Source organism: Eubalaena glacialis, chromosome 2, assembly GCF_028564815.1.
Source record: "Eubalaena glacialis isolate mEubGla1 chromosome 2, mEubGla1.1.hap2.+ XY, whole genome shotgun sequence".
In the NCBI taxonomy this organism is placed as follows: domain Eukaryota; kingdom Metazoa; phylum Chordata; class Mammalia; order Artiodactyla; family Balaenidae; genus Eubalaena; species Eubalaena glacialis.
In genome coordinates, this window is record NC_083717.1 from 112487902 (window position 1) to 112514354 (window position 26453).

The 26453-nt window shown below is 33.8% G+C and overlaps 1 protein-coding gene across 1 annotated transcript in view; it reads right to left on the bottom strand.

The window, feature by feature from the left end:
• SPRED1 (sprouty related EVH1 domain containing 1) overlaps positions 1-26453 on the bottom strand; it is a 114346-nt gene that overhangs the window by 15204 nt on the left and 72689 nt on the right. The window contains exon 5 of the mRNA XM_061182263.1: positions 13043-13195. Within this exon, the coding sequence (XP_061038246.1) occupies positions 13043-13195 (153 nt within the window). The remainder of the gene's footprint in view (positions 1-13042; positions 13196-26453) is intronic.

Sequence of the window (26453 nt, forward strand, 5' to 3'; positions counted from 1 at the left end):
GCATAGAGGGAAATTCACAGCATTAAATATATTAGGAAAGAAGACCTAAAATCAATAATATAAGTTTCTACCTTAGAAAACTAGGAAAAGATTCAATCCACAGCAAGGAAAAGAAATAATAAGAATTAGAGTAGAAATCAATGAAACTGAAAGCAGAAAATCAACAGAGAATATTAATTAAACCAAAAGCTGGTTCTTTAAAAAGATCCGCAAAACTGATAAGCCTCTAGTCAGGACAACTAAGAGAAAAAAAAAGAGGACACAAATCACTATCAGAAACGAAAGAGGAGGTATCACTACAGATTCCATGAACATTTAAAAGGAAAATAAAGGAATGCTATGAACAACTCTACATCCACAAATCTGATAATCTAGATGAAATGGATCTATTCCTTGAAAGGCACAATCTGCCAAAACTGACACAAGAAGAAGAAAACAATCTGAATAGGTCTATATCTATTAAAGAAGTTGAACTGGTAATTAATAACCTTCCAAAATAGAAAGCACACAGATCCAGCTGGGGTTTACTGGTGAATACCACAAAACATTTAAGGAAGAAATTATACCAATTCTCTCCAATCTCTTTCAGAAGATAGAAAACAGAAAATACTTCCTAACTCATTCCAAGAGGTCAGCATTATCTTAATCCTAAAACCAGACAAAAACATTACCAAAAAGGAAAAAAAACAAAAATACAGACATCTCAAATAAACACTGATGCAAAAATCCTCAACAAAATATTAGCTCATTGAATCCAACAATGTATAGAAAGAATTATACATCATGACCAAGTGGATTCAACCCCACTATGCAAGGCTGGTTTAACATTAAAAGATCTATTAATGTAACACATCAAATCACATGATCTTATCGCTATATTGAGAAAAAGTATTTGACAAAATCCAACACACATTCATGATAAAAACTCTGTAAATTGGGAACAGTGGAGAACTTCTTCAACTTATAAAGAATATCTACAGAAACCCTGAAACTAATATAATTAATGGTGAGAAACTTTAAGTTTTCCCACTAAGATCAAGTACAAGGAGGCAAGGATGTCCCTTCTCTCACCATTCCTTTTCAACATCATACTGGAATTTCTAGCTAATGCAGTAAGACCAGAAAAAGACATAAACAGTATACAGATTGAGAAGAAAGAAATAAAGCTGTTCATGTTCACAGATGACATGATCATCTATATAGAAAATTTGAAAAAATCAACAAACTAACTCCTGCATCTAATAAATGATTTATAGTAAAGTTGCAGGATACAAGGCTTATATACAAAAGACAATCACTTTTCTATAAACCAACAATGAACAAGGGACTTCCCTGGTGGTCCAGGGGTTAAGACTCTGTGCTTCCACTGCAGGGGGCAAAGGTCAGGGAACTAAGATTCCACATGCTATGCGGTGCGGCAAAAACAGACAAACAAAAAAACCAGCAATGGAATTTGAAATTAAAAACCATTTACGTTAGCATCCCCCAAAATGAAATACTTAATGCATAAATCTAACAAAATACGTACAAGATCTGTATGAGGAAAACTATCAAACTCTGAGAATAAAATCAAAGAAATAAATATAGATATTCCATGTTTGTAAATTGGAAGATTCAATGCTGTCAACATGTCAGTTTTTCCCCAGCTGGTCTATAGATTCAATGCAATCCCAATTAAAATCCCAGCAAGTTATTTTGTGGATATTAACAAAATGGTTCTAAAGTTTACATAGAGAGGCAAAAGACCCAGAATACCCAACACAGTACTGAGGGAGAATAAAAGTTAGAGGACTGACATTACCTGACTTCAAGATCTTTTATAAAGCTACATTAAGAAAGATGGTGTGGTACCAGCAAAAAAAAAATAGGTCAATGGAACAGAATAGATGACTTTGGTTATGGCAGTGACTTTTAAGATATATCAAAGATTCATGAAAGAAAGCATTGATTAGCTGGGCCTCATTAAAATTAAAAACATCTACTCTGAAAAATAAAATGTCAAGAGAATGAGAAGACAAGTCACAGAGTAAGAGAAAATATTGTAAAAGATACCTGATAAAGGACTGATACCTAAAATGTACAAAAACCTCTTTTTTTCTTTATATGCGTCACATTTTTCATTAATAGGATTCTTCTTTAGATAAAAGGTACAAAGAACTATTAAAAAATCAACAATAAGAAAATAAACAACCTGACTAAAAAATGTGCCAAGGACCTCAACAGACACTTCCCCAAGGAAGATATACAGATGGCAAATCAGCATATTAAACGATGCTCTATGCCATAAGTCACCAGGGAAATGCAAGTTAAAAATACGAGATACCACTACACACCCAGTAGCATGGCCAATATCCAGAACACTGACAACACCAAATGCTGGGGAGGACACGGAGCAACAGGAACCCTCATTCGTTACTGATGGGAATGCAAAATGGTATGGCCACTTTGGAAGACAATTTGGCAGTTTCTTATAAAACTAAGCATACTCTTCCCATATGATCCAGCAATTGTACTCCTTGGTATTTACCCAAGGGATTCAAAAACATGTCCACACAAAAAACTGCACACAAATGTTTACAGCAGCCTTATGCATAATTGCTAAAACTTGGAAGAAACTAAGTTTGTTTATCTATTCAGTAGGCTCAATGGATACACAAACAGTGGTATATCCAGACAATGGAATATTACTCAGTATCTAAAAAAAAAAGGACATGAAAAAACCTTACGTGCATATTACTAAGTGAAAGGCTACATACTGTATGATTCCAACTATATGACATTCTGGTAAAGGTAAAACTATGGAGACAGTAAAAAGATCAGTGGTTGCCAGGATCTGTGTTTGGTTGGGAGAAGGGAGAGGTAAGGAGGGAAGAACAGGCAGAGAACAGAGGATTTTTAGGTCAGTGAAAAATGTCTATATGATACTATAATGATGGATACATATCATTATATATTTGTCCAAATCCACAGAATGCACAACACCAAGAATGAACCCTACTGTAAACTATGAACTTTGGGTGATTATATGATGTATCAATGTAGGGTCACCAATTGTAACAAATGTACCACTCAGGTGGTACTTACCACTTTTTGGCCACATATTTAATTTACACACACATGCAAGTGTGCATATGTGTTTATACACATAGCTTTACCTAATTCTTTTAATAGCAGCTTAATATTCCATTGAATGGATGACTTAATTTAACTAGTCTGATTTATATATATATATAGGCTTTTCCCCACCTTTTGCTGTTACAAACAATATTGCATAAATTATCCTTATACATATTTATCTTTAATACACATGTCCAAGTATATCTGTATCAGAAATTGCTAAAAGTAAAAATGCTGGATTAAAAAGTTCGTATGCTTCAATTCAAAAAGCAATTTAAATGGATGTATCCAACTCGAACCACCTACTCATTATTAGTAGTGTCTTAAACAGGAAAGGAAGTTTAATAAAAATAGTTAATGACTGAAGGGGTTATCTCATTCCTGGCCTTGTTTCCTGCAGTTTTGAATTTTACTTTCATTAGCACTTTAATCACATGGTAGGAACATGAAGAGAAATAGAAGTATTTCAGTTTTAATTATGTTGTAGGACTAAAGGACTGATGTGGATGAAGTAAGATTTCTGGATTACTTTTTTTTTTTAAGATCTTTATTTTTGGCTGCATTGGGTCTTCATTGCTGCATGCAGACTTCCTCTAGTTGTGGCGAGCTTGTGCTACTCTTCGTTGCAGTGCACGGGCTTCTCATTGTGGTGGCTTCTCCTGTTGCGGAGCACAGGCTCTAGGCGCTCGGGCTTCAGTAGTTGTGGCTCGCGGGCTCTAGGGCACAGGCTGGATTACTTTTGCATGATTATAACCTCTTCAATGTTTTATTTTTTTTTAATTTTTATTGGAGTATAGTTGACTTACAATGTGTGTTAGTTTCACATGTACAGCAAAGTGAATCAGTTATACATATACATATATCCACTCTTTTTTTTTTTTATTTACTTTTTAACTCATTTTGGGTCTTTGTTGCTGCGCGCAGGCTCTCTCTAGTTGCAGCGAGCAGGGGCCACTCTTAGTTGCAGTGTGTGGGCTTCTCATTGCGGTGGCCTCTCTTGTTACGGAGCACGGGCTCTGAGCGCGCAGGCTTCAGTAGTTGTGGCCTGTGGGCTCAGTAGTTGTGGCTCACAAGCTCTAGAGTGCAGGCTCAGTAGTTGTGGAGCACAGGCTTAGCTGCTCTGAGGCATGTGGGATCTTCCCGGACCAGGGCTCGAACCTGTGTTCCCTGCATTGGCAGGCGGATTCTTAACCACTGCGCCACCAGGGAAGCCCCATATATCCACTCTTTTAAAAGATATATGATATCTTTTCATGAAGAAAATGCAAAGCTTTATTGAGTGCTATAGACGAGCTAAATAGAAGGATATATATTCATGGAAAAGAAGGCCAAATTCTTCCCCAAACTAATATACAGATTCAGTGCAATTCAAATACAGACTGCAAATGGATTTTTCAACAAACTTGATAAGCTAATTCTAATTTTTTGTTTTTGGCCGCACCCCATGGCATGTGGGATCCTAGTTCCAACCAGAGATTGAACCCACACCCCCTGCGTTGGAAGGTGGAGTCTTAACCACTGGATCACTGGGGAAGTCCCAAGCTAATTCTAAATTCTGTGGAAGAGTAAACAGCTCCCCCACCCACCAACAAAAAAGAGAAGAAGAAAAAAGTGGTAGATGCACTTGCTCTACAGATATTAAGACTTGCTATAGAGTTAAAACATTCTATAGTAAAGAAGACAACATGGCACTGGTGCCAGGACAAACAGACCAACAGATAAGAGAGACCAGAAATAGAAACTTGATATGTGACAGATACGGCACTGTCTATCAGTAGGGGGAAGGATCCAATAAATGGTGCTGTTAACAATCAGTAATCCATATGGAAAAAATAAAAGTGGAACAAAAATCAGTTTGTTTTACGGACAAAACTGCAAAACTTTTAGAATAAAATCAAGAGAAAAATCTTTGAGATAAGGATGGGGAGGAGTTTTTAAAAACACCACCACGAAAAGAATGATAAATTCAACTGTATTAAATTTTGGAACATCTGTTCACCAAAACACCATAAAAAGAGTGAAAAACCACCATAAACTAGGAGATACTGGCCACAAATAAAATTCAAAAAGAAGTGTCACTGAAAATTTTATTACTCAATAACAAGTTATATAAGAGTATATGGTTAAAATTAGTTTGTAACAGAATATTCAGCGTTATTTCTCTAACCTCTCAAATGCTCAAAATATATCTCTTATAGTCACAGAACACATGAATCCTATAGACTAATTTGCCCAAGAGCCTTTTTATAGCACATCAATATCAAAGGCCCATTTCTGTACACCCTAAAGAAACTCTTGCACAAGAATAGCTGAGGGGCAAGAAAGTTTGTACTAGCAGTATGCCTAATAACAAAAATATGGAAACAACTAAAATATCTACTGGCAGAAGAAAAAGTAGTAGAATTACCAAGAAAAGCATAAGAATGCTAATAAGCAAACACAGTCCAAGGTAAAGGTCACCTCTAGGATGAAGGCAAGGGAACAGGACTGGGGGTGCTCTTTTTTAAAAGTTTTTTGGTTTCTCAGGTATCATTACATGTATTATTTTCTATGTATTAAATACATCATAAACCTTTGATCGTAAGACCATAATACATGTGGTCTTATTCATCTGCAGTGAAATGACCTCCAGGAACTTGAAAGTAAGCGAAATTGAGTAAAAGGACTATAATGGCCTCCAGGCCTATTAGATTTAACTAAAACCTGACTGAGAGCACTAGCAGTTTGAAAGAATGTACCTAATCCATCAAAAGGATTTAAGTAGTCCATGGAAGCATAGAAAATGAGCCAAAGACAAACACTGACAATACCTGTTTAAGCACTGCTAGAGGGAAAAACCTCAACTAGTGTTAGGTGACAATTCTCCATGGGTCTCACTTCTGCAGATACAGTGAGTAGAGGTACTATCTGCCTTTGCTTCAGACTATCTTTTCAAAGATGTGTGAATAGGGAAACCCTTGAAAGATATAGTATCTCTCCTTTGAAGTTAGGTTTGTTTAGTTAACGAGTATAACAAAGACACTGTGTCCCTCCCTGGCAAAAGTCAGGCAGGATTATCGCCCATTATAAAAGACTGGGGTTCCCCAAAACTCAGGGTTCCAATATTGGGATGCAAACCCACTGAGTGTGCAATATTCACCTGGGCAGCTTAGCACCACCCCCATGGGATTTGGGAAGCAAGGGGAACCGACACAAACATGAAGCTCATGCTACTTTATTGTGCTGTGAGTAACAGTCCTTTGTCTCTGACCTAGCAGTCTTATGTCTTCTGGCAGCATTCATATAACTTGCTAGCTAGGGTAAAATCTCACACTCTTCATATTTCTTGACAGCAAGGAAGTAGTCTAGTCCTTTTGGCAAGGCTATTCCTCTGATGTAGGATGCTTCCAAGGTGATGCTGTTAGCATTTATTCATCTATTCTTTCATTCAACAAATATTTACTGGGTGCTTACTCTATCTTAGGAACTTCTAGATTCCTGAACGTATCAGTGAACAAACAAAAAAAGTACAAATAGGAGACACTGTAATCAGGAAATAAGTGTTATTAAGAAAAATAAAATAGCATAAGGATACAGTGATGGAAGGATTGGTATTTCATTTAGAGTGCTCAGGGAAGGCTTCACAGAAGAGGTGACCTGAAGTAAGGAGCAAGCTCTGGGAACATCTGGAGGAAGAGTGTTCCAGATAAAAAGAAGAGCAGATGCAAAGCTCTTGAGGCATAGATATTCTTAATATATTTAAAACATAGGAGGTCGAGGTATTAAGGAGCTTGTGAGTGAGAAAGAATAGAAAATAAATCTGTAGAAGCCACGAACAAAATCATGCACAGCTCTGTAAAACCTCTGTATGTTGTTCTAAATAGGATGTTAGACTTTTATAAAGTTTTGAACACATTTGATTTGTATCTTTTTAAAGGATCACTTTGGTTACTGTGTGAACAGATTATTGGAGTGGGTGGGAAGGATAAGTGTGGAAGTAGGGAAATTAGAAGACTATAGCAGTAGGAAATGATGACGGTCTGAGAAATATACTTTGAATGTAGTGCTTACAGGATTGTTGATTGACTGCTGATATCTACAGTATGAGATTGAGAGAGGAATGAGTCAGGATGGCTTCAAGTTTCTGCCCTGAGCAAATGTATAAGTGATATACCATTAACTTATATGGGAAACACTGGCATTAGACTTAATGAGAGTGGAGGAAGGGGGATAATCCTAACTGAAGTTCCAATTTTGGGAGGACCAGAGAGGTTGTATGAATACATGCTGTTAGCCTGGTACTTGCCCAGGTCATTACGATTAAGTCCCCACCAACTTACATAGCCTGAGAATATATGTTTCTTGTGACCTTAAGTAACCTAATTAATCAGATCTATTAGCAGGGAAACTTTTACAATCTGTGTCTAACTTGAATATTTCAAACTATATTTATTTGCTGTGGTATGGCTGTATTGGGACTTGCTGGAAGAAAAATTCCCAGATGATCCAGAAGGTTTTTTATTTTCTCTTTACCCCCTGCCCCCATATTCAAGTTTTTAAGATAAAAATAACAATTAAATTTTAGGTTTATCCAAGAATGCGAGGGCACACACTGCTGAATTGATCAAGTCTGAATTTCATTAACCTTCTACCTCCTTTTCAATAAATCTGTAGTTCTACCTAAACTTCTCTTCAGTCTAGAAAAGTGAAGTAATTCCTCTTTCAGTGTAATTCCTGTGTCCTTGATAGTCTCCTTTGGGTCTTTATCAATTATTCTCTCTGTCCCAAATCTTTAACTTCTCACTTTCTTTATCCCTTCAAATTTTAAACATATTTATTTCCTTGGCCCTCCACCTTCTAGCTCCATCTGCTTTCTAAAGGAAGGCCTCTGTAGTCAAACTTTTGAAAGGAGCTCAGGCAAAAAAAAAAAAAAAAAAAAAAAAAAGTTGTTTCTTCTCCTGTCATGAATGCCTCCTAATCCCACTGAAACTATGCTAGGGGTATCAATTACCTTTACAGAGATGAATCCAGGATTCATCCAGGTCCTTTATTGGACCATGTAATTGCACATTAATTAACTACTCCGTCACTTACCTTTTTAACTCTCCTTCTCAGGCTTCTGAGACATTATTGCCCTTTCCTAGTTCTCCTATCTGTGTGACTCTTCTTCTTCAACACCCTGTCTTTTAACATTTAGTGATCCTCAGTGTTCCAGCTTTGAATACTATTCTTCTTACAAATTAATTCAAACTTCTCTCATAGTTTTAATTTCCATCATTAGATAATGACTCCCAACTTTAAGATCAGTCCATATCTCTCCCTGAGCCTCAGATTTAGAAACAATATTTGAAGAGACAATGGTGGAGAAATTTCTAAATCTGTTCAAAGATATCAGCCAGATTCAAAAAGCTCTATACACCCAATAAAAAAAATCTAGTACCTAGGCATAGCATAATAAAACAGCGAAAAGCCAAAGATAGAGAGTATTTCTTAATAGCAATGATGGAAAAGTGTAGACAATGGTGTGACATCTTTTAAAGCGGTGAAAGAAAATAAATGATAGCTTAGAATGTGACAGTCAGCAAAACATCCTTCAAATATGGAGGAAATAAAAGATGTTTCCAGAAAGACGACAACGAAGATTCACCAACAGCAATAAGCAGCCAATGATCCTACATGGTAGTATGGTAATAAACAAGGGATTAAAGAACAGCCAAAAGCATAAGTAGACGGATAAACTGAAATCAATGTTGACTGTTTAAAATATTATTTGGGGAGGTTATACATACATACACACAGAATGAATTTCATGACAACAACAACACAAATGGTAAATGAAGAAGAGATAAATGGCATTAAGGTATTGCAGGATCCATGCATTTTCCAGAAGTGGTTTAAAAAAAAACCAATTTAGGGTAGATTCTAAGGAGTTAACAATGCGTATTGTGATCTCTAGGATTACAATAAAAGCACTGAACTGTATTATTAATTATCTAATAAAGAAGAAAAATTAAGTAGTTAAATATACCTGAACAAGCCAAGTGGAGGAAATAATGAACAGAGAAAAATGGGGCAAACAGAAAACAAGTAAGATGGTAGATTTATACTATATCAATAATTGCAGTAAAAGTAAGTAGACAAAATACTCTAAAAGACAAAAACACCCTGAGAAAAAAACAAAACCCAACTGCATACGGTTTAAAAGAGACATCTTATATATGACACATAAATGTTGAAAGTACAAGGTTTGGAAAACACACACTGTGTAAACGTTAGCCAAAAGAAAATTGATGCAACCATACTAATATCAGACATAGTAGACTTTTAGGCAAAAAGTATTACCAAAGATAAGGAAGGATATTTCATAATGACAAGAGAGTCAATTCAACATAAAGGTATGACAATTATAAAATTACAAGCAATATATAATAGCCTCAAAATATATAAAGTAAATAACTGATGGAATTAAAACAAGATGATTCTACAATCAAAGTTGGAGATTTTTAAACATACCTTGCTCAGTTACTGACAAGCAGATTTTTTTTAAAGTTAATAAGGATAACAAACCTGACCTAATACATAGAAAGAACACTGCACACAACATCTAAGAATATGAAGTCTTTTCAAGTGCACATGGCACACAGATCTTATGTTGAGTCATTAAACAAGCCTCAACAAATGTTAATGAATGAAATCATTCAGAGTATATTCTTAGAATATCTGCAATAAAAAGAAAAGTAGAAAACCCCAAATGTTTCAAAATCAATCCATTTCTAAATAATAATGAAAATATGGCAAATCATCATTTTGCCAATGACTAATGTCAGAAGCAGGGTAGTACACAGCAATTGACTGCACTATTCATTCAACTTCTAGTATGTTTGAAATTTTCCATAAAAAAGGAATAAAAACCAAAATCCTGTAAAAAGCCTTTCTAAAAAGAATTAGAAAATCAGCATAGTCCTGTACCTGTTAAAGAAATCGATCTGTAGCTCAAAATCATCTGATAAAGAAAATTCTGGGCTCAGATGGCTTCACCAGGAAATTCTACCAAACATTTAAGAAAAACAACAAATTTTAAACTTTTCCACAAACTGCCAAAAAGAAACACTGCCCAATTTGTTTCATGGAGTTAGCATACCTTGATTACAACACCTGCCTGGGATTTTATGGGAAAAGAAAATTATATGCCAATCTCTTTCATGAACACAGACATAAGAATCCTAGATAAAATATTATTAAACCCAATTTTATGTGTGCATATGTTTATATGTATATGTATAATGAGTATTATATGGCAACCAAGATGGGTTTATTCCAAGACTGCAAGGTTGCAAACCAATTATTACAACTTACCAATCAACAAAATCAACAAGGAAAAAAATTAGAATCATCTCAATTACTGCAGAAGAAGCATGTCATAAAAAACTTAGTAATGTGGGAATAATAGATAGATACCTTAATCTGTTACAAGGATCTACGAAAACATACAGCAAATATCATAGTTAATGATGAATGCAATGAATATACAAAGCTTTCCCCTGAGATAAGGAACAAAATAAGAAAGTCAATCCCCCCTGCACTAGAAAGTCCTAGCCAGTGTGACAAGAAACAGACATTTAAAAAATTTACAGATTTTAAGTACAGAGTTAATAAATTAATTTAACAATGTCTCTGGATATAAGATCAATTTACAAAATATACTTATAATAATTAAATACATAAATAAACTTACAAAAATTAAATACCTAAGAATAAATCTAACAAAAGGTAAATGAATGAATTTACCATTTCATGGATTAGAAGATTCAGTATTGTCAAGATGTTAACTTTCTCCAAATTAATTTATGAATGCAATACAATGTCAATCAAAATTCTAGGCGTTTTGTGGAAATTGATAAGCTGACTCTAAAATTTACATAGGTCAAGAACAACAAGATCTTAAAGGACAAAGCTGGGGGACATAACTCCCAGATCCCAGAAATATTATATAACTACTGTTATTTTAAAAGTGTGGTACTGGTACAAAAATAGACAAATAGGCTAAGGGAACAGAACAGAGAATAGAAATAGATCCACACACATACAGTCACATGACAAAGCTGAAAATGCAATGCACCTGTTTCAGAAAGCATAGATTTTTTACTATATGGTGCTGGATCACTGGCTATCCAGATTTGGGGGTTGTGGTGCAGGGAGGGAACCCTTGACCTCCTAATCTTATACCACTTATAAAAATCAAACATGAAAGAAAAAATAATAAAGCTTCTGAAAGACAACATAAAATATCTTCATGGTTTGGTGAGGATACTCAAAGATTTCTTATATATGACACAAAAAGCACTAACCACAGAGGGAACAATCACTAAATCACTCTTCTATTAAAATTAAGAACTCTTATTCAGCAAAAGACATTATTAAGAGAGTGAAAAGACAGACCACCAGAGAGAAGATATCTGCAATATATATATCCAACAAAGGACTTATTTCCAAAATAAACAAAAAGAAAATGCCTATAAATCAATAAGAAAAAGACAGCTCAATATTAGATGTGCAAAATACTTGAATAGGTACTTTACAAAACAGAATTTCTAAATGGTCAATAAGCATATAAAAAAAGGTGCTCAACAGCAGTAGTAATCAGGACAGTATAAACTAAAATCACAATAAAATACTACTTTACTTCCACTAAGTGACTAAATTGGGAAAAAAAAGGGGAAGGGGGAAGGGGGGGCGCAATACCAAGTATTCAGGAAAATTCCCACGACTAGTGGGAATGTAAACCTGGTACACCACTTTGGATTTTTTTGTTTTTAAGTAAAAGTGACACTCCATGAAAATGCACTGTGTTTAACCTGTGGTTTCTGTGTCTTCTGGCACATGAATGTGTACCCAGGTTTGTGAAGCAACAAACAAGATTAAGTCCAAGGTGGTTTGCAGGACATAAAACCCCGACAGTCTGGCTCTTGTTCTCTTTGCCTCTCTTTTTCACCCTCCATGTTGTTTTCCCCCTAGATCATGCATACCTCTGCTCATACTGTTCCCTGCTATGGACTAAATGTTTGTGTCACCCCTGCCCCCCACCAAATTATATGAAACCCAAACCCCCAAGGTGATGCTATTTGGAGATGGGGCCTTCAGGAGGTAATTAGGTCATGAAGGGTGTGGTCCTGGTATGATAGGATTAGTGCCCTTTATAAGAGATACCAGAGAGCTTGCTCACTTGGGCGTTCTCTGGCATTGAGACAAAGCAGCTGTCTGTAATCCAAGAAGAGAGCCCTCACTAGGAATCAACCATGCTGGCACCCTAACCTTGGGACTTCCAAGCCTTCAGAACTGTGAGGAAAAAAAACTGTTATTTAATCCACCCAGTTTATGGTATTTTGTTATGGCAGACTATGCTGACTAAAATTCCCTCTGTTTAAAACATTCATCCCCTCGCTCCTCCTGTGTTTTCCCCCCAATTTTCATCACCAGCCCCATCCTCTTCAATTAGTTAACAATTTTTCTCATCCTTGAAAAGTTCAGGTGTATCTTAAGAAAAAACACAAACTCTCATCTTCCACAACGACTTCAATACCCCTATCCTGTGCTCCCATCACTATGAGCACGTATCTATTACGCCATCATAAACTCTTTTAGAACAGAAACTATGGTTTATGTTCCTTTGTATCCCTCTACTGGATAATGAAAATGTAACTAACACCTTTTCCCCTTTATCATCAAAAAATTTAAAGTCAAATTTATGACTCAATTATTACACCTGTGTAGGACATTATGACGTATATGTATTGTCTCATTCCGGATTTGATTCATTATAAGTCTTATTCTCCTGGGTTTCTGTTGTTCTTTGACTGGTAAAGGGCAGATGGTCCTAATGTTCTCGTCTAACACATCCGATTTCTATACATATGAATAATATATTGAAAAATATTTATTTTCTCACCTGATTGGCTTGGCTTTGCAGGTAGACTCTTCTGGCATTCAGATCTTCAAAAGGAGAAGGTCTTGAGCTTCTGTAAGGCTCACTGGTTATAACTGTCTCTTGCTGGAAAAGATGATCTTTCACTAGAGAACTGGAAGTATCCTCTTCAGCTGCCTAATGGGAACAATCCCCAACTCATTAGTTACCAGAATGTAAAAAACAACAACAAAATAAGATACCTTCACTCTAACAAGAATTTAGCAAATCAGTAAGTATGTACCACCACCATCAGTGTGTATGGCAATTCCCCAAACTCAAATGTGCGTTAGGAAGCCATGTCAAAATAAAATAATATGAATAAAAAAAAAGAATCAACTTTATAAGCAAAATGGACTTTCTTAAAAAAAATAACATAGGAAGGATTAGAAGGCTATCCATGCCAAGTGAGAAAGATATCTAATTACAATAAAGCTGTTAATTATAACTAAAAGTGATATATGTACACAGAAAGTGAAGAAATTATGAGGAAGAAAATACAAATCAATAAAATTGTTACTTTGCAAGTTTTTTTTAAAGAACTTTTTTCTTTTTACACAGTACCAAGGATTGTGCTGTGTGATACGAGGGATCGAAGAAGGAAGACAGTAGTCCACGTAATTTTAAAAGTAATTGAATGAGTGAATGGATTAATTAGCCTGAACTTACTGATTATTTAGAAGGATTCAAATCATATACAAGACTCAGTGAAGGAGATATGCTCAATCAATGAGAGTCACTAACAAAATGCTTTTGGAATTTCATAAATAATATTTCTGTGAAATAAATTTTGAATAAGTGAAACAGCACATTACAAAACAGAAAGTCCTGAAAAGGTTTTGTTTCTTTTTTTTTTTTTTAAGAAATGAGATAACTATTTGCTATTATTTTTCCCGTTAGTATATCATTATTTGGGAAGAAAAAGTGACAGCCAACTAAAATGACAGAAATACCTTTACTGGCTCATTCTAAAGTAATTTAGAGTAATCATTATAGGGCTAATAATTTTAAAAGGAGAAACCCTTACAAGCTTTTTTATAAAAATAAAAAACATTAAAATTTGGTATTACTTCTAATATTAAGCAATAAAGTTCATAAAAGTTATTAAAATTTGGTATTACTTCTAATATTAAGCAATAAAGTTCATAAAAGTTATGGCTAAGATATTATAAATTTATAAATGCATGTTCTGGTCTTTGCTCTGAAACAAAGAAGCTTTGTGACATTTAATTTTTCTGGAACTCAGTTTTTTCAATTAAATAATTATAATACCTATACTGTTTCATGACATAGATTGTCATAAGGATTTAGTGAGATGATAATATATGTGAAAATGCTCTGAAAACTAAAAGCTGTTATTTTATCAGGAAGCAATTAAACTTTAAAAAATGTATCTGAGAGTCTACTGTCACTTAAAACTACATATGTCAAACCCAGTTAATTGCTAATTTTCCTAATAGTTGTATCAATGTGTTATCACAGTTAATGCTAAGTTATTGGAAAGGAGGTGGCTAAATAATGGTATTCAGCAAACATTCTTTCAAAATGCATGATCAAAATTGGGAAGAGTAAAAAGAATTCAGGAAACATATTTATTTGTTCCAGAGAGTTTTCAAAATAAATGACCCAAGTAATTGTCAAAAATCATAAGCAAACTGAATAGAAGAAAACAACAATAACAACAAAAAGGTTTAGAGAAAGGGCCTAGGTTGGAACCTTGTCTTATCCAACTTGGGTATGAAATTTAAGCAATTAACTTCTCTAAATCACAGCTCCTTTTTATTATAAACTGGGTATAGTATTTGTATTAAAAATCTCAGGGTTAGTTGAGATACTCAAGAGATTAAAAACTATAAACAAGCATAAACTGTATTAGTAGTGATCATAAAGTAATTATGCTTTTAATGGTGACAACTATTTTGATTAGGTTGTCTTTACTGTATTCTAATCTAACTGAGAAGTCATTTAAGAATTGTAAAATATAATAAAGCTTACTTAAAAATCTGTATCTGAACAAATACAAAATGTTTACATGACCCAGTGTTCTACTGTACTGACTTAGGTTAATTCTACTTACATTAAACAGTAATAAATTTCATTTTGATTAAAAATAAATACATTATTTTTTAAAGGGAAATATCAAAAGTATTGTTTCATTATTAAACAAATAAAATGTGTATAGTATTTGGGTAATAAATGATTTAGTTCAACTTAAAAATGCTTACCAAAATACCTGGAATTAACCTATTAATTAGAAATACTGGGACTTCCCTGGTGGCGCAGTGGATAAGACTCTGCGCTCCCAATGCAGAGGGCCCGGGTTCAATCTAGATCCTACATGCATGCCACAACTAAGAGTTCCCATGCCACAACAAAGGAGCCCATGAGCCACAACTAAGACCTGGTGCCACCAAATAAATAAATAAACAAATATTTTTTAAAAAAAGAAATATTTCATACTACACAGTGAATTTATAACTATACACCTAAATGTGTCTCAGCTAATAAAATAACTAAAACATCTTTCAGGTGTCTGATACGGTAAAAATAAACAAACTCTCACTGTTTGAAAATGTAGAGTCTACAATCTACAATAAGGGACATATTATCCATGAATTGTGAGAAACTAACATTTTTAGAGAATCCTAAACAGGAAAAGAGCATTTTCCTACTACCTAACTATGTCTCTTTCAGCAAGTTTAAATTTAGGTGTATATTAAGTTGACAAAGTATTAAAAAAAGTGGTGATAAGGAAAATGGTCATTCTCATTCACTGCTTATTCTATACACAGGAGTAAAATCCGGACCAACCATTTCTGAAAAGCAATTTTAGTAAAATGTATCAAAAGCTTTTAAAACATTCACACATTTTGACCACTTATGCAGTCTAGTAAAGAAAAAAATGTACTAAATGGAAAGAGCTTTAGGCACAAAATATTTTTTCTCAGAATTTTTTTAATAGTAAAAATGAAGAAATGACCTTAATGTCCCAAATTAAGGGAATGGTTATATAAATTATGGTATGCCCACTTAATGGAATGAGTGGTCATTTGAAATTAGGTTTATGAATAATACCTACTTTGTGGAGAATTGTTTAATGTTAAAAAATCAGTATATAAAATTTTATTTAGAGTATTATAACCATAAAAAGATGAAAGGTTAAAAGGATATAAAATGAATGTTAATACTATTCCTTGATGGTATGATTATGAATGATTTTCCAATTTTTCTAGAGCTTATTTACTTTTTTAAGGGCAATTTCTTTTAAAATCTAGGTATATACTTTCCCCCCTTCTTTTGATATAGAGTCATAATATTTAAAAATACAATACAATTATATTCTATCAAAATAGTCAAGTAATTCAACTGACTAATGAACCAGTCACTTGCTTTTTGGCATAAGTAGATTCCTCCCTCCACCCCCCGCCACTCTGTATCTGAGATAATAAACTGAGACATTGTTCAGCCCTTGCCCTAAACCCTTCTGGATTCATGCAGAATATCTCTTTTGGTCAGTAAAATAAAATAATTTTCTAAACAAGCTAGTCTTCTGAGTGTCTTTCAAATCCATTTTCTCTTCTCCATATCCACTTACCTACTCTCTTAATGCAAGCTCTCATTATCTTTTTTGCCTCTCTTATTTTAGTAGGTTTCTAAGCGATCCCCTTGTTTCCAGTCTTGTGAAAGGCTAGGCATGCAAATCTGTTGGGTTTTCTACTCAGAACCCTTCTAAGGTATCCAATTATCAAAGCTCTATTGGGGAACCCTGTACACACTGGAGAATAGAGGGCCGAGAATCATTATTGTCTGAGGAACGCTTTCAAGATACATAATTTACACAATCCATAGAAATGGGCTCTCTCACCCCAGAAGCACTGAGGTACAAGACAAAGCCCAATTTTATTTCACAGGAAAAAGAAATAGACAATAAATACATGAAAAGAAGATGCTGGACTTCAATTAAAGACTTAAAAATGTGATGCCAATTTTTTATACAGACTAGAAAAGATGGAAAATATACATAATAATACTCAATACTGGCAAGGGTATGGAGAAATAGGATATTTTGCACTGTTGGTGGGAGTGCATTTCTTCTTTGAGAAAGTGATCGTATATACAGATACATACACACACAAATAATCATCGTAGCACTCTTTTTAACAAAAAAAGAAAAGGAGAAAACATCCTATGGCTGTATCAGCACAGGACTGGTTAAAAAATTATGGTATACATATATGATAGAATTCTAAAAGCCATTAAAAAGATCTGTATGCAGTACTAACAAGATATTGCTAAATGAAAAAAAGCTAGGGACAGAACTGTCAGTATGACATGATCCTATCTGTCAAATTGATAGGATGGATGAATAGGTATTTTAAAATTTTACCAGTTTAAGTAAGGATACACACCAAACCACTGATATTTGCCTTAGGAAATATTTTATATAAAGGACTATAGACATAATAATATAAAGGTAATAAAGCGAGTATGTGTATACTTATCACCCAACTTAAGAAAGAAAAATAACCAAGACAACAAATATAATATTATCAAGACAACAAATAATAGCATCCTCCACCTCTACCACTTGGATAGGTAAATATTATCTTCAAGTAGCTGTTTATTTTACAATTTCTTACTGTTCTTTACAGTTTTACCACATAAGTATTATTCCTAAACAATATTTAGTTCTAGATGCTTCTGAATTTTATTTGACTGATATATCATGCTATTTGGGACATTTTGGAACTTGCTTTTTTTGCTCATTTTTTTTCATGAAACTTATTCATGTTGACATATGTAGCAATAGCTCACTCATTTTCACTTCTTTGTAGTGATGATAGCTAACACCTATTAAGCATTTTCTATGTAGCAGACACTGTCTCAAGTACTTTACATGGTTAACTCATTTAATCCTCACAACAACCCCTCGAGGTAGTTAGCATTATTATCTCTCTATTCCACAGGAAGAAACTAAAGCTCAAAGACATTATGTAACTTGCCTAAGATAAAACACTTAATTTTTTGCTATTTCAAACAAGGGTGTTAAGAACAATCTTCTACAGGCCTCATGATACATATATACAAGAATTTTTCTGGTACATATCCAGGGGTGGAAATGCTAGATTATAAGATACACGTATGCTCTGATTTATAAAATAAAAATTATTTTCCAAGGTGGTTTTAACAATTCACATATCCACAAGCAATGTTCTACATTCTCACTAAGACTAGGCATTATCACAACTTTCACTCTTATTTATGGATATGCTATTTAATTTCTATGATAATGGACTAGCCTTACTAAAAATTACATAGTATTTTCTTTTCATGAACAAGAAATTTTGAGAATGAACAAAAGAACTAACAAATGAATGCATAGGTTTGTTACTTTACCATGGCTCCTACTCTACTGTTTCATCATCTCTTTTTGCTTCAGATGTACTGTTTCTCTCTAGTACTGTCTAACATTTCACACTTCTGATTCTTTGTACATGTCATTTCCTCTGCCCACAAAGACTATCTTCAATTTTTCCACTAGAAAAACTCCTTTTTAGAGTTTGGGATTAACATATACACACTACTACATATAAAATAGATAATCAACAAGGACCTACTATATAGCACAGGGACCTCTACTCAATATTCCGTAATAACCTATATGGGAAAAGAATCTGAAAAAGAATGAATGTATGTATATGTATAACTGAATCACTTTGCTGTACACCTGAAACTAACACAACGTAAATCAACCATACTCCAATATAAAATAAAAATTAAAAAAAAAAGAACTCCTTAACATCGGTCAAAAACTCCTCAAAAAGTCTGTTAATCCACTCCAAAGTTACTCCCTCCTCTGAACTTCCTCAAAAATACTTATATCTATCACCCTATATTCTAAGTGTTCTTTTATTTGTATTTATCCCATGAGCCAGTAATGACAGACTTTCCCTCTGTTTTACTCCTAGAGCTTAGAACTATACCTGACACATAGTGAGTACCCTATAAATAATCAGTGATATGCAAATAACCACAAGTCAGATCACATTATATTAATATAGACCCTTGGGAGTAAATTTGGCAATAGAAAAAAATGTAGAAAAAGAACTCCTTAAACAACAATGAAAAGTCTTCACCCACAAAAGAAATAATTTTAATAACTGTTAAAAGTTCAAATTACACAAAAAATTCTTCACACCCCCCCACCCCGCATGGAATAGCACCTATTATTATTTGACATATATCTTTCTAAACTTCTTAATACATATATATATGTTTATAGTCTATATATAATTTGATTCCATTTATATATTTAGGGCTATCCATGTAGTGTTTTCTTTTACCACAAAACATACCATGAACCTCTCCCTGTGTCAATATATAAAGATGTACCCTGTGCTTTAAAATGGTTGCAAAGAAGTTCAATATTTGTATATGTTATATATTCTGTAGGCAAAACTCGAATTAGGGGCATTTAAATAGCTTCCAATTTTTTGGTCATATACATTGCAACACACCTCCTTATAAATATATCTTGGTGCACTGGTAATATTATTTCCTTAGGATTAATTCCCATTAATACTAGAGAGTATAAGCTACCCTCTAGCAAACTTATGTGCCCTTTGAAAACCTCTCAAGAAAGACTATTTCCTCACATCTCTACCCACACTGGGCCTTATCATTTAACTATCTCTGCCAAACTCATATAAGAAAAAATTTTTAATTGTTATTTTATAAAAAAGATTATTTGTACCATTTCCATTATTAAAATTAATAGTAGCCAAAACATTTTTTAAAACTTGGATCAGACTGAGTAAAAAGTATTCTGGCTTAGTCAAACTTGAATGTTTTTTACTGGATTACAACTCTTTAAAGGTAACAATTACTATGGGAAAAGGGGTGTAATCTCAAGTTAGGTGGTGGAAAATGCCAAAAATTCTTCCACAAGAGCAGAAAATCTAATGTATGATATGCACAAAGGATGTACATACATTTGCATGAGCTCCAGCTTTTAAAAAGTTGTCTATAGCAGTAATATACATCCACATTCAATGCTTTTAGTACTGTGCTGGCATTGGCTCATCTGTATTACCTAAAAAGTAAACCATGCCAATATTTCACGTACAGTGGAAATCTGTTCCACTCTCAGAGGCTGGTATAATAATTATTCTTCTATGGTTGCTCAGAGGTTGTTTAGCTTTTTATTTCTCTAAGACTATTACAGCAATTTTGTGTGTAGAGGCAAAAGGATGCAGTATAAAGTAATAAAATAATTCTAGCTGTAGTTCTCTTTCAGAACATAAGTCTAGATGACAGCTGTAGAGAAAATAAATACAGATTTTGCTTTTCTCCTTCCTTTGTCCCTTCTCTCTATATTAATTCTGAGGCAGAGAAAACAGTATTGTTCTGTAAACTTTTTAAAATTTATGATTCCCAATAAACAATATAGTGTGAAAAAAAGTGATATCACAGTCTATCAGTTGCTCCAAACTTTCATTCTTGTAGTTGTATATCACGAATCTCAGGTTTGAACGTGTGACTGGGTCATATTCAACAAGAGAAGTTTTAAATAATTATATTATTAGTTTACTTTAGCATGATGAAAAAATTTTAGATGTTCTTTGATAAAGAAATCTTATATTTTAGCATTGCATATGTTAAAAATGCTATCAAAGCTATTCTTTTGGTATTGAAAACTATACAGTCAAATTATGCAAACTTAGAAAGCACAGAAAAGGAAAAAAATTACTAACAATTCTACAAGCCCAACAAAATCACTATTTGCACTTTGATGTAGCACCCAGTAGCAATGCATTTTATATTTGACCACCAATGTCTCCTATTCTGTTTGCTAGATTTCTTTAGTTACTTTTTATTAGTTTAAGAATAAACTAAACCTTGAATTTTCAATTTTGCATGTCTATGAGCTTTGTCTAAAAATACTAATAGCATATATAGTATTTTGTTTAGGCAACCTGAACACAGTAATCAGTGATGAAATAATATGGAAGGCATATGAGAAAAGTACCAACATATAATGTCCAGCAAAAACAAAAAAGAAAAACAAGTCCTCCACCTTATTAATCAACAGAAACTACCCTTTAAATGAAAAGTTAGTTTGGCTTAAATGTGGTATTAGGTTTTCAGGGATTGTTTATTGTCTGTAAATCTGTTTTTTAGTTAATAGGCAGGCAATAGTTGCATAGTTCCTGCTAACTATATAAACCTTTAGACAATCCTTTAATTGGTAAATCTACTCCTAGGATTTTATCCTAAGGTCACATTCAGAAGTACCAACAAAAATTAATGTACAAGACTGTGGAAAATAAAGTAAATGTTCAACGAAACATGAATGGTTAAATAAACTGTAGTATAGTTACATAATATAATGGCAAAATTCAAAGACTCTGAAATCAGACTGTGTGGGTTCAAATTTTATGATTTGTACTACTTAAATTCCAACCACCACTATCACTACCATTACCAATACAAACAAAAATCCTATCAAAAACACAATCAAAATGGAGAAGAGACTGATTCTGATGGTACTTTTAAAAAGAACTATGTATTTGAATATAACATGCAAGAACAAAGGAAAACTTAAGCAGAAGAACCCAAAATCTTAATAACAATTACCACTAGGTAGGGATAAATGATTCCTGATTTCTTCTTTATAATTTTCTAACTATCCAAATATTCTACATGAAGATTAGTTTAAGAGTCAAGGAAAAATTAAATAGTAACAAAATATTATGCAAAAAGATTATGTAGAGTTTTTTTACTCCCTTATTAGATAATTAAACTCAATCTAAAATATATAAAGGTTACAGGAACTTAACTATAAGGTAGGATGGTGAGAGATCACGGTAATATAAAATCCATTTTGCTAGCTAAATAAAGTTCTATCCATTAACTTAGTTTTCAGATATAGAGCCTTATTAAAATGTTACCACCTCTGAAAATGAGTACATGAACAATTCATAGCCCCTTTGACTAAAGCAAATGACTTTGAACAATAAATGTAAATCACAATCCTTTTAATCATTTGGCTCAAAAATGACCTTAATTCTAAAAAAGAGTAAGTTAGTCAAGTATTTCTCAGTGGCGAAGAGAAAATATGATACCTTTTCACTTCAGATCAATTAGGTGTCACCTTTCTTCTGCCCCAAAGCATGGAATCTGAGATCTTTTCCTCTTATAATCACAAACCAATTGTGAGGTGAGTTTTATGGGTTTTGTTAGCAATCTAGTCTATCTGAACAATAAGAACTATTACGACTAACAACTCTGGTTGGAAAAACACTGTAAAAATAATCTTAAAGCAAATGTAAGCTAACATTAAAACAAACAAAAAACCCCACCTAACCGGCTCATTAAAATAGTTAAATAAAGAAACCAAATGAAAAGAACATTCATACCTTACTGCTGCTTGGGTTTTTTTTTTTTAAACTCCTTAATTTTGAAGATTTTTCTTCAAAAAACCTTTCTTACCAACTATGTATATGGTCAAAACTGTACTAAACATCAGGGATAAAAGATGAGCAAGATATGATTTTAAATCCAAATAATGATGTTATGAAAGCTTTCAAAGACAGGTATGAAATAAAAAGGTAAATACCTTTCTGATGATTTATGATACCGATAAAGATACTGAATTGCTGAAAGCTCAAAGTTGTCTACCAGCAAATAATCAAATGTTCAGCATAGTTATTGGAACAGAACAGGTGCTCAAATATTTACTGAATGAATTAATAAGTACTCAAAATGGAGAGGATTTCCACTCTGATACTTAAAGTCTTAAAGACATTTATGATCTAACTAACAGTCATTACTTCCTTGGGGTTAAAATAATTAGAGAATGGGTTATTCTTTTAAAGCCATTTTAGTTGTCTTTGCAAATAATCACTAATAAAGTAAACCTGACATAACCACTATCATAAACTACAGTCAACTTGCACTCAAAATAATTTCAAAATGTTTATGTATGTCAAGCCCATAGGTGGATTACAAAACAATAATGTACTTTGTTCCTAATAAAGTGGTTAACTGAATTAGAATACTTTATAACCTCCAATACATTCCAAAATAAGAATGATGTATGTGAAAACTTTAGCATATCATGAAATAAATGGTACTAAAGTAAACTTAAGAGTTTTCTTTGGCAGTTTAATTCTGTAAGTTGATTCTTTTTTAAAAAATTTCACATTTTGCTAGCATCTCAGTATCCCCCAGCCCCTTTTGGTGTAATTAAGGTTAATATATTATACATACATAATCGGGCTCAGAATTTTTTAAACTAATAAGAACTGTGTTTTTTTCTACCTGAACATACTTTTAGTTGTAAAGGGGCTATGAAACCAAGATATAATACAATCTTCTACTGAAAAATGGAATTTAACCTAAGCTAGATGTATCATCTAAAAAAGCTGAGAATGGGAGCAAGATAAAATGAACATGACTATAAATGTTAGCTTTCATTCTACTCATCTTCCTTTTCTGCTTATGTATTGGTTAGCTGTTGGTACATAACAAATTACCACAAAACTGCAGCTTCTAAGAACTTTTACTATCTCATAGTTTCTTTGAGTAAGAAATTTGGGAGCAACTTAGCTGAATGGTGTTCCTTAAGTACAGTTCCTCTCATTGTGAGGACCCATGAACTAAACAGACAAATTATCTGCCCCACACACAACCAAAATACAATGGTAGGACAGGCAGAGGATAACTGTTATAAAACTTCTGGTTCAGAATAAGAGAAAATGGAGTCACTGATCCAAAGTAATTCTGTAATCAAGGTGGGAACATGTTAGAAGTTCCTTGAATATGGGAATAATTCTCCATAGCTCTTGGCTCTGCCCTTTGAGATTTTGGTTCTATTTCTGAGTTATCTTTCCGTTTTATGAAAGGAAGTCCATGTTTACATGTAAAATGTTTTTCAACCTGCTTCCTGCCAGTAAAATTTTGGGGATCCAAGGGGCCGCTCCTCAGACTGGTAATATTTCTGCCAATTAACTCTTTTGAAAACTTTGTGGGTCTCTTGGGAATCTTACTGGGATTCACTCTGTTAGACAAAAAGCACAGTCACAATTCTGAGACAAACTCTTCTCTACTTTAAATTTCTGCTGAGGACACCCTTAATCTGCTTTAAGCCCTCTTACTTTGATTGAAAGGTTCTCTGAGGCTCACATTACATCTTTCTGAGGTTTTAACAAAGGATTTTATAGTCACACCACTGGCTTCATCTTTAGACAAACCTATTCTGAGAGTGCCCTGGATATGATCTTTGCCTGGAAGCCATTTCCTAATTTTAGCATAGTGTGACATATTGAGAGGATGAGAATTTTCAAAACCAGCAAGTCCTGGTTCTTTTTGTTTGTTTAGGAGCCCTTCCTGAGCCTATTTCTCCCATCCACTGCTTTACCATAACCAGAAGTAGTACATTTTCTACTTCACTTATTACTACAGGTGACAGTGTTGCTAAACTTTCTGCTACTATATAACAGTGATTTCCTTTCTTTCAGTTTCCAATATGGTGTTCTTCATTTTCATTTAAGACCTCATCAGCAGTCTCCTCAAAGGCTTTAACTTTAAGCTTCCATCTACTGTCCCCAAGTTCAAATTATATGCCACACTTTGAAGTATTTGTTATGGCAGCACCGCATTATGGGTAGCAAAATCTCTATTAGTAACCAATTACCCCAAACCTAGAGGCTTAAAATGACATTTGTTATTTTACAGTTTCTGTAGGTCATGAATTCAGGAACAGCTTAACAAGGTGGTTCCGGCTCACAGACCCTAGGGAAGTTACATTTAAGACATCAACCATGACTGCAGTCATCTGATGGCTCATTTGGGGGTGAATGACCTGCATCCAAGATGGCTCATTAACATGTTTATTGTCACAAAACTTCAGTTCCTCACCACAAGGACATCTCCATAGAGTTGCTTGAGTGTCCCCATGACATGGCAGTTGGCATCCTCCAGTACAGGGGATCTAAGAGAGCCAGAAAGAAGCTGCAATATCTTTTATGGCCTACCTTTGGAAGCCATACTCTTGTCATTTCTACCATATGCTCCTTATTAAGAAACAACCCAGTAAGTATAGCACCCACTCAAGGGGAGGAGAATAAGATTCCACCAAAAGGAATATAATTTAAGAATCTATTTTAAAAACACCACAGTAAGCAAAAACCAAGAACTAAAACTTGATATAAAAATTGCTCTTAGTGAAATTACATTTACATGGAAGCCTATTTTAGAGTCTCTAGTGACAATGCACATTTTCTATTTTATTATGAAAATAAAAACCAAGCAAGTGCTTTAGTATATAAGGAAGCTAAAATATAAATAACTCTTTTAGGTGTGTGTGTGTGTACGTGTGGGAGAGAGAGAGAGTGTGTGTGTGTGTATAACCTGTTGGACTGGGGGCAGTGGAGAGAACTTACTATGAAGCAGAGATTCCCAAGGAGCTAACAACAGATTAACTACTCTTGTTGCTTTGGTTATACAGTAATTCTCTTTACTAGCCATTGATGGCAATATGCACAAAGTCTTGCAAACAATTAAGTCCTGTAAAAGTTTTTCCTCTATACAGTGCTATATATAGAAATGAAGTAAAACCAAAGCAGAATGTTAAAAAACTTTTTAAAGTTGAATTTTAACCAAATTTACTCTCTTCACAGGGAGCAATTCAGAAAATGTATTCCCATTTCCAGCTCCATATTCTCATTGATACCAGAACAGAACTTTAGGAAACACTTAACTATAAAAAGTATACTTATTTTGCATTTTATTACTTATTTCTTATACCTAATTAACTGAAACTCAGTTTTTAAAATAATAATTAACCATCAATAAAATAAACAGATTCATATATTAAAACACAAATAAGAACTCTTAAATGTACAATAAGGATAATGGGTTAGGATACACCTATTGAAAACAAGTTAGATAGACACAAAAAAGATTAAAAATTGTAAACTTGAAAAAATATTTAAGGTCACAAAATATCATTATGTATTTAAGTGAAGAAAAAAAAAGCTACAGAATAATGATATAATAACACATGTGTACCCATTTATTTGTCCAGAAAAAAACTCAGAGGCCATATTTATAAATACGTATGGGACTTCGCTGGTGGTCCAGTGGCTAAGACTCTGTGCTCCCAATGCAGGGGGCCCGGGTTCAATCCCTGGTCGGGGAGCTAGATCCCACATGCTACAACAACTAAGAGTTTGCACGCCGCAACTAAAGATCCCATGTGCCGCAACTAAAGATCCTGCATGCAGCAACGAAGATCCTACACGCGGCAACAAAGATCTTGCGTGACGCAGCTAAGACCTGGAGCAGCCAAATAAATAAATAAATATTTTAAAAAATATGTATGATGGTTATC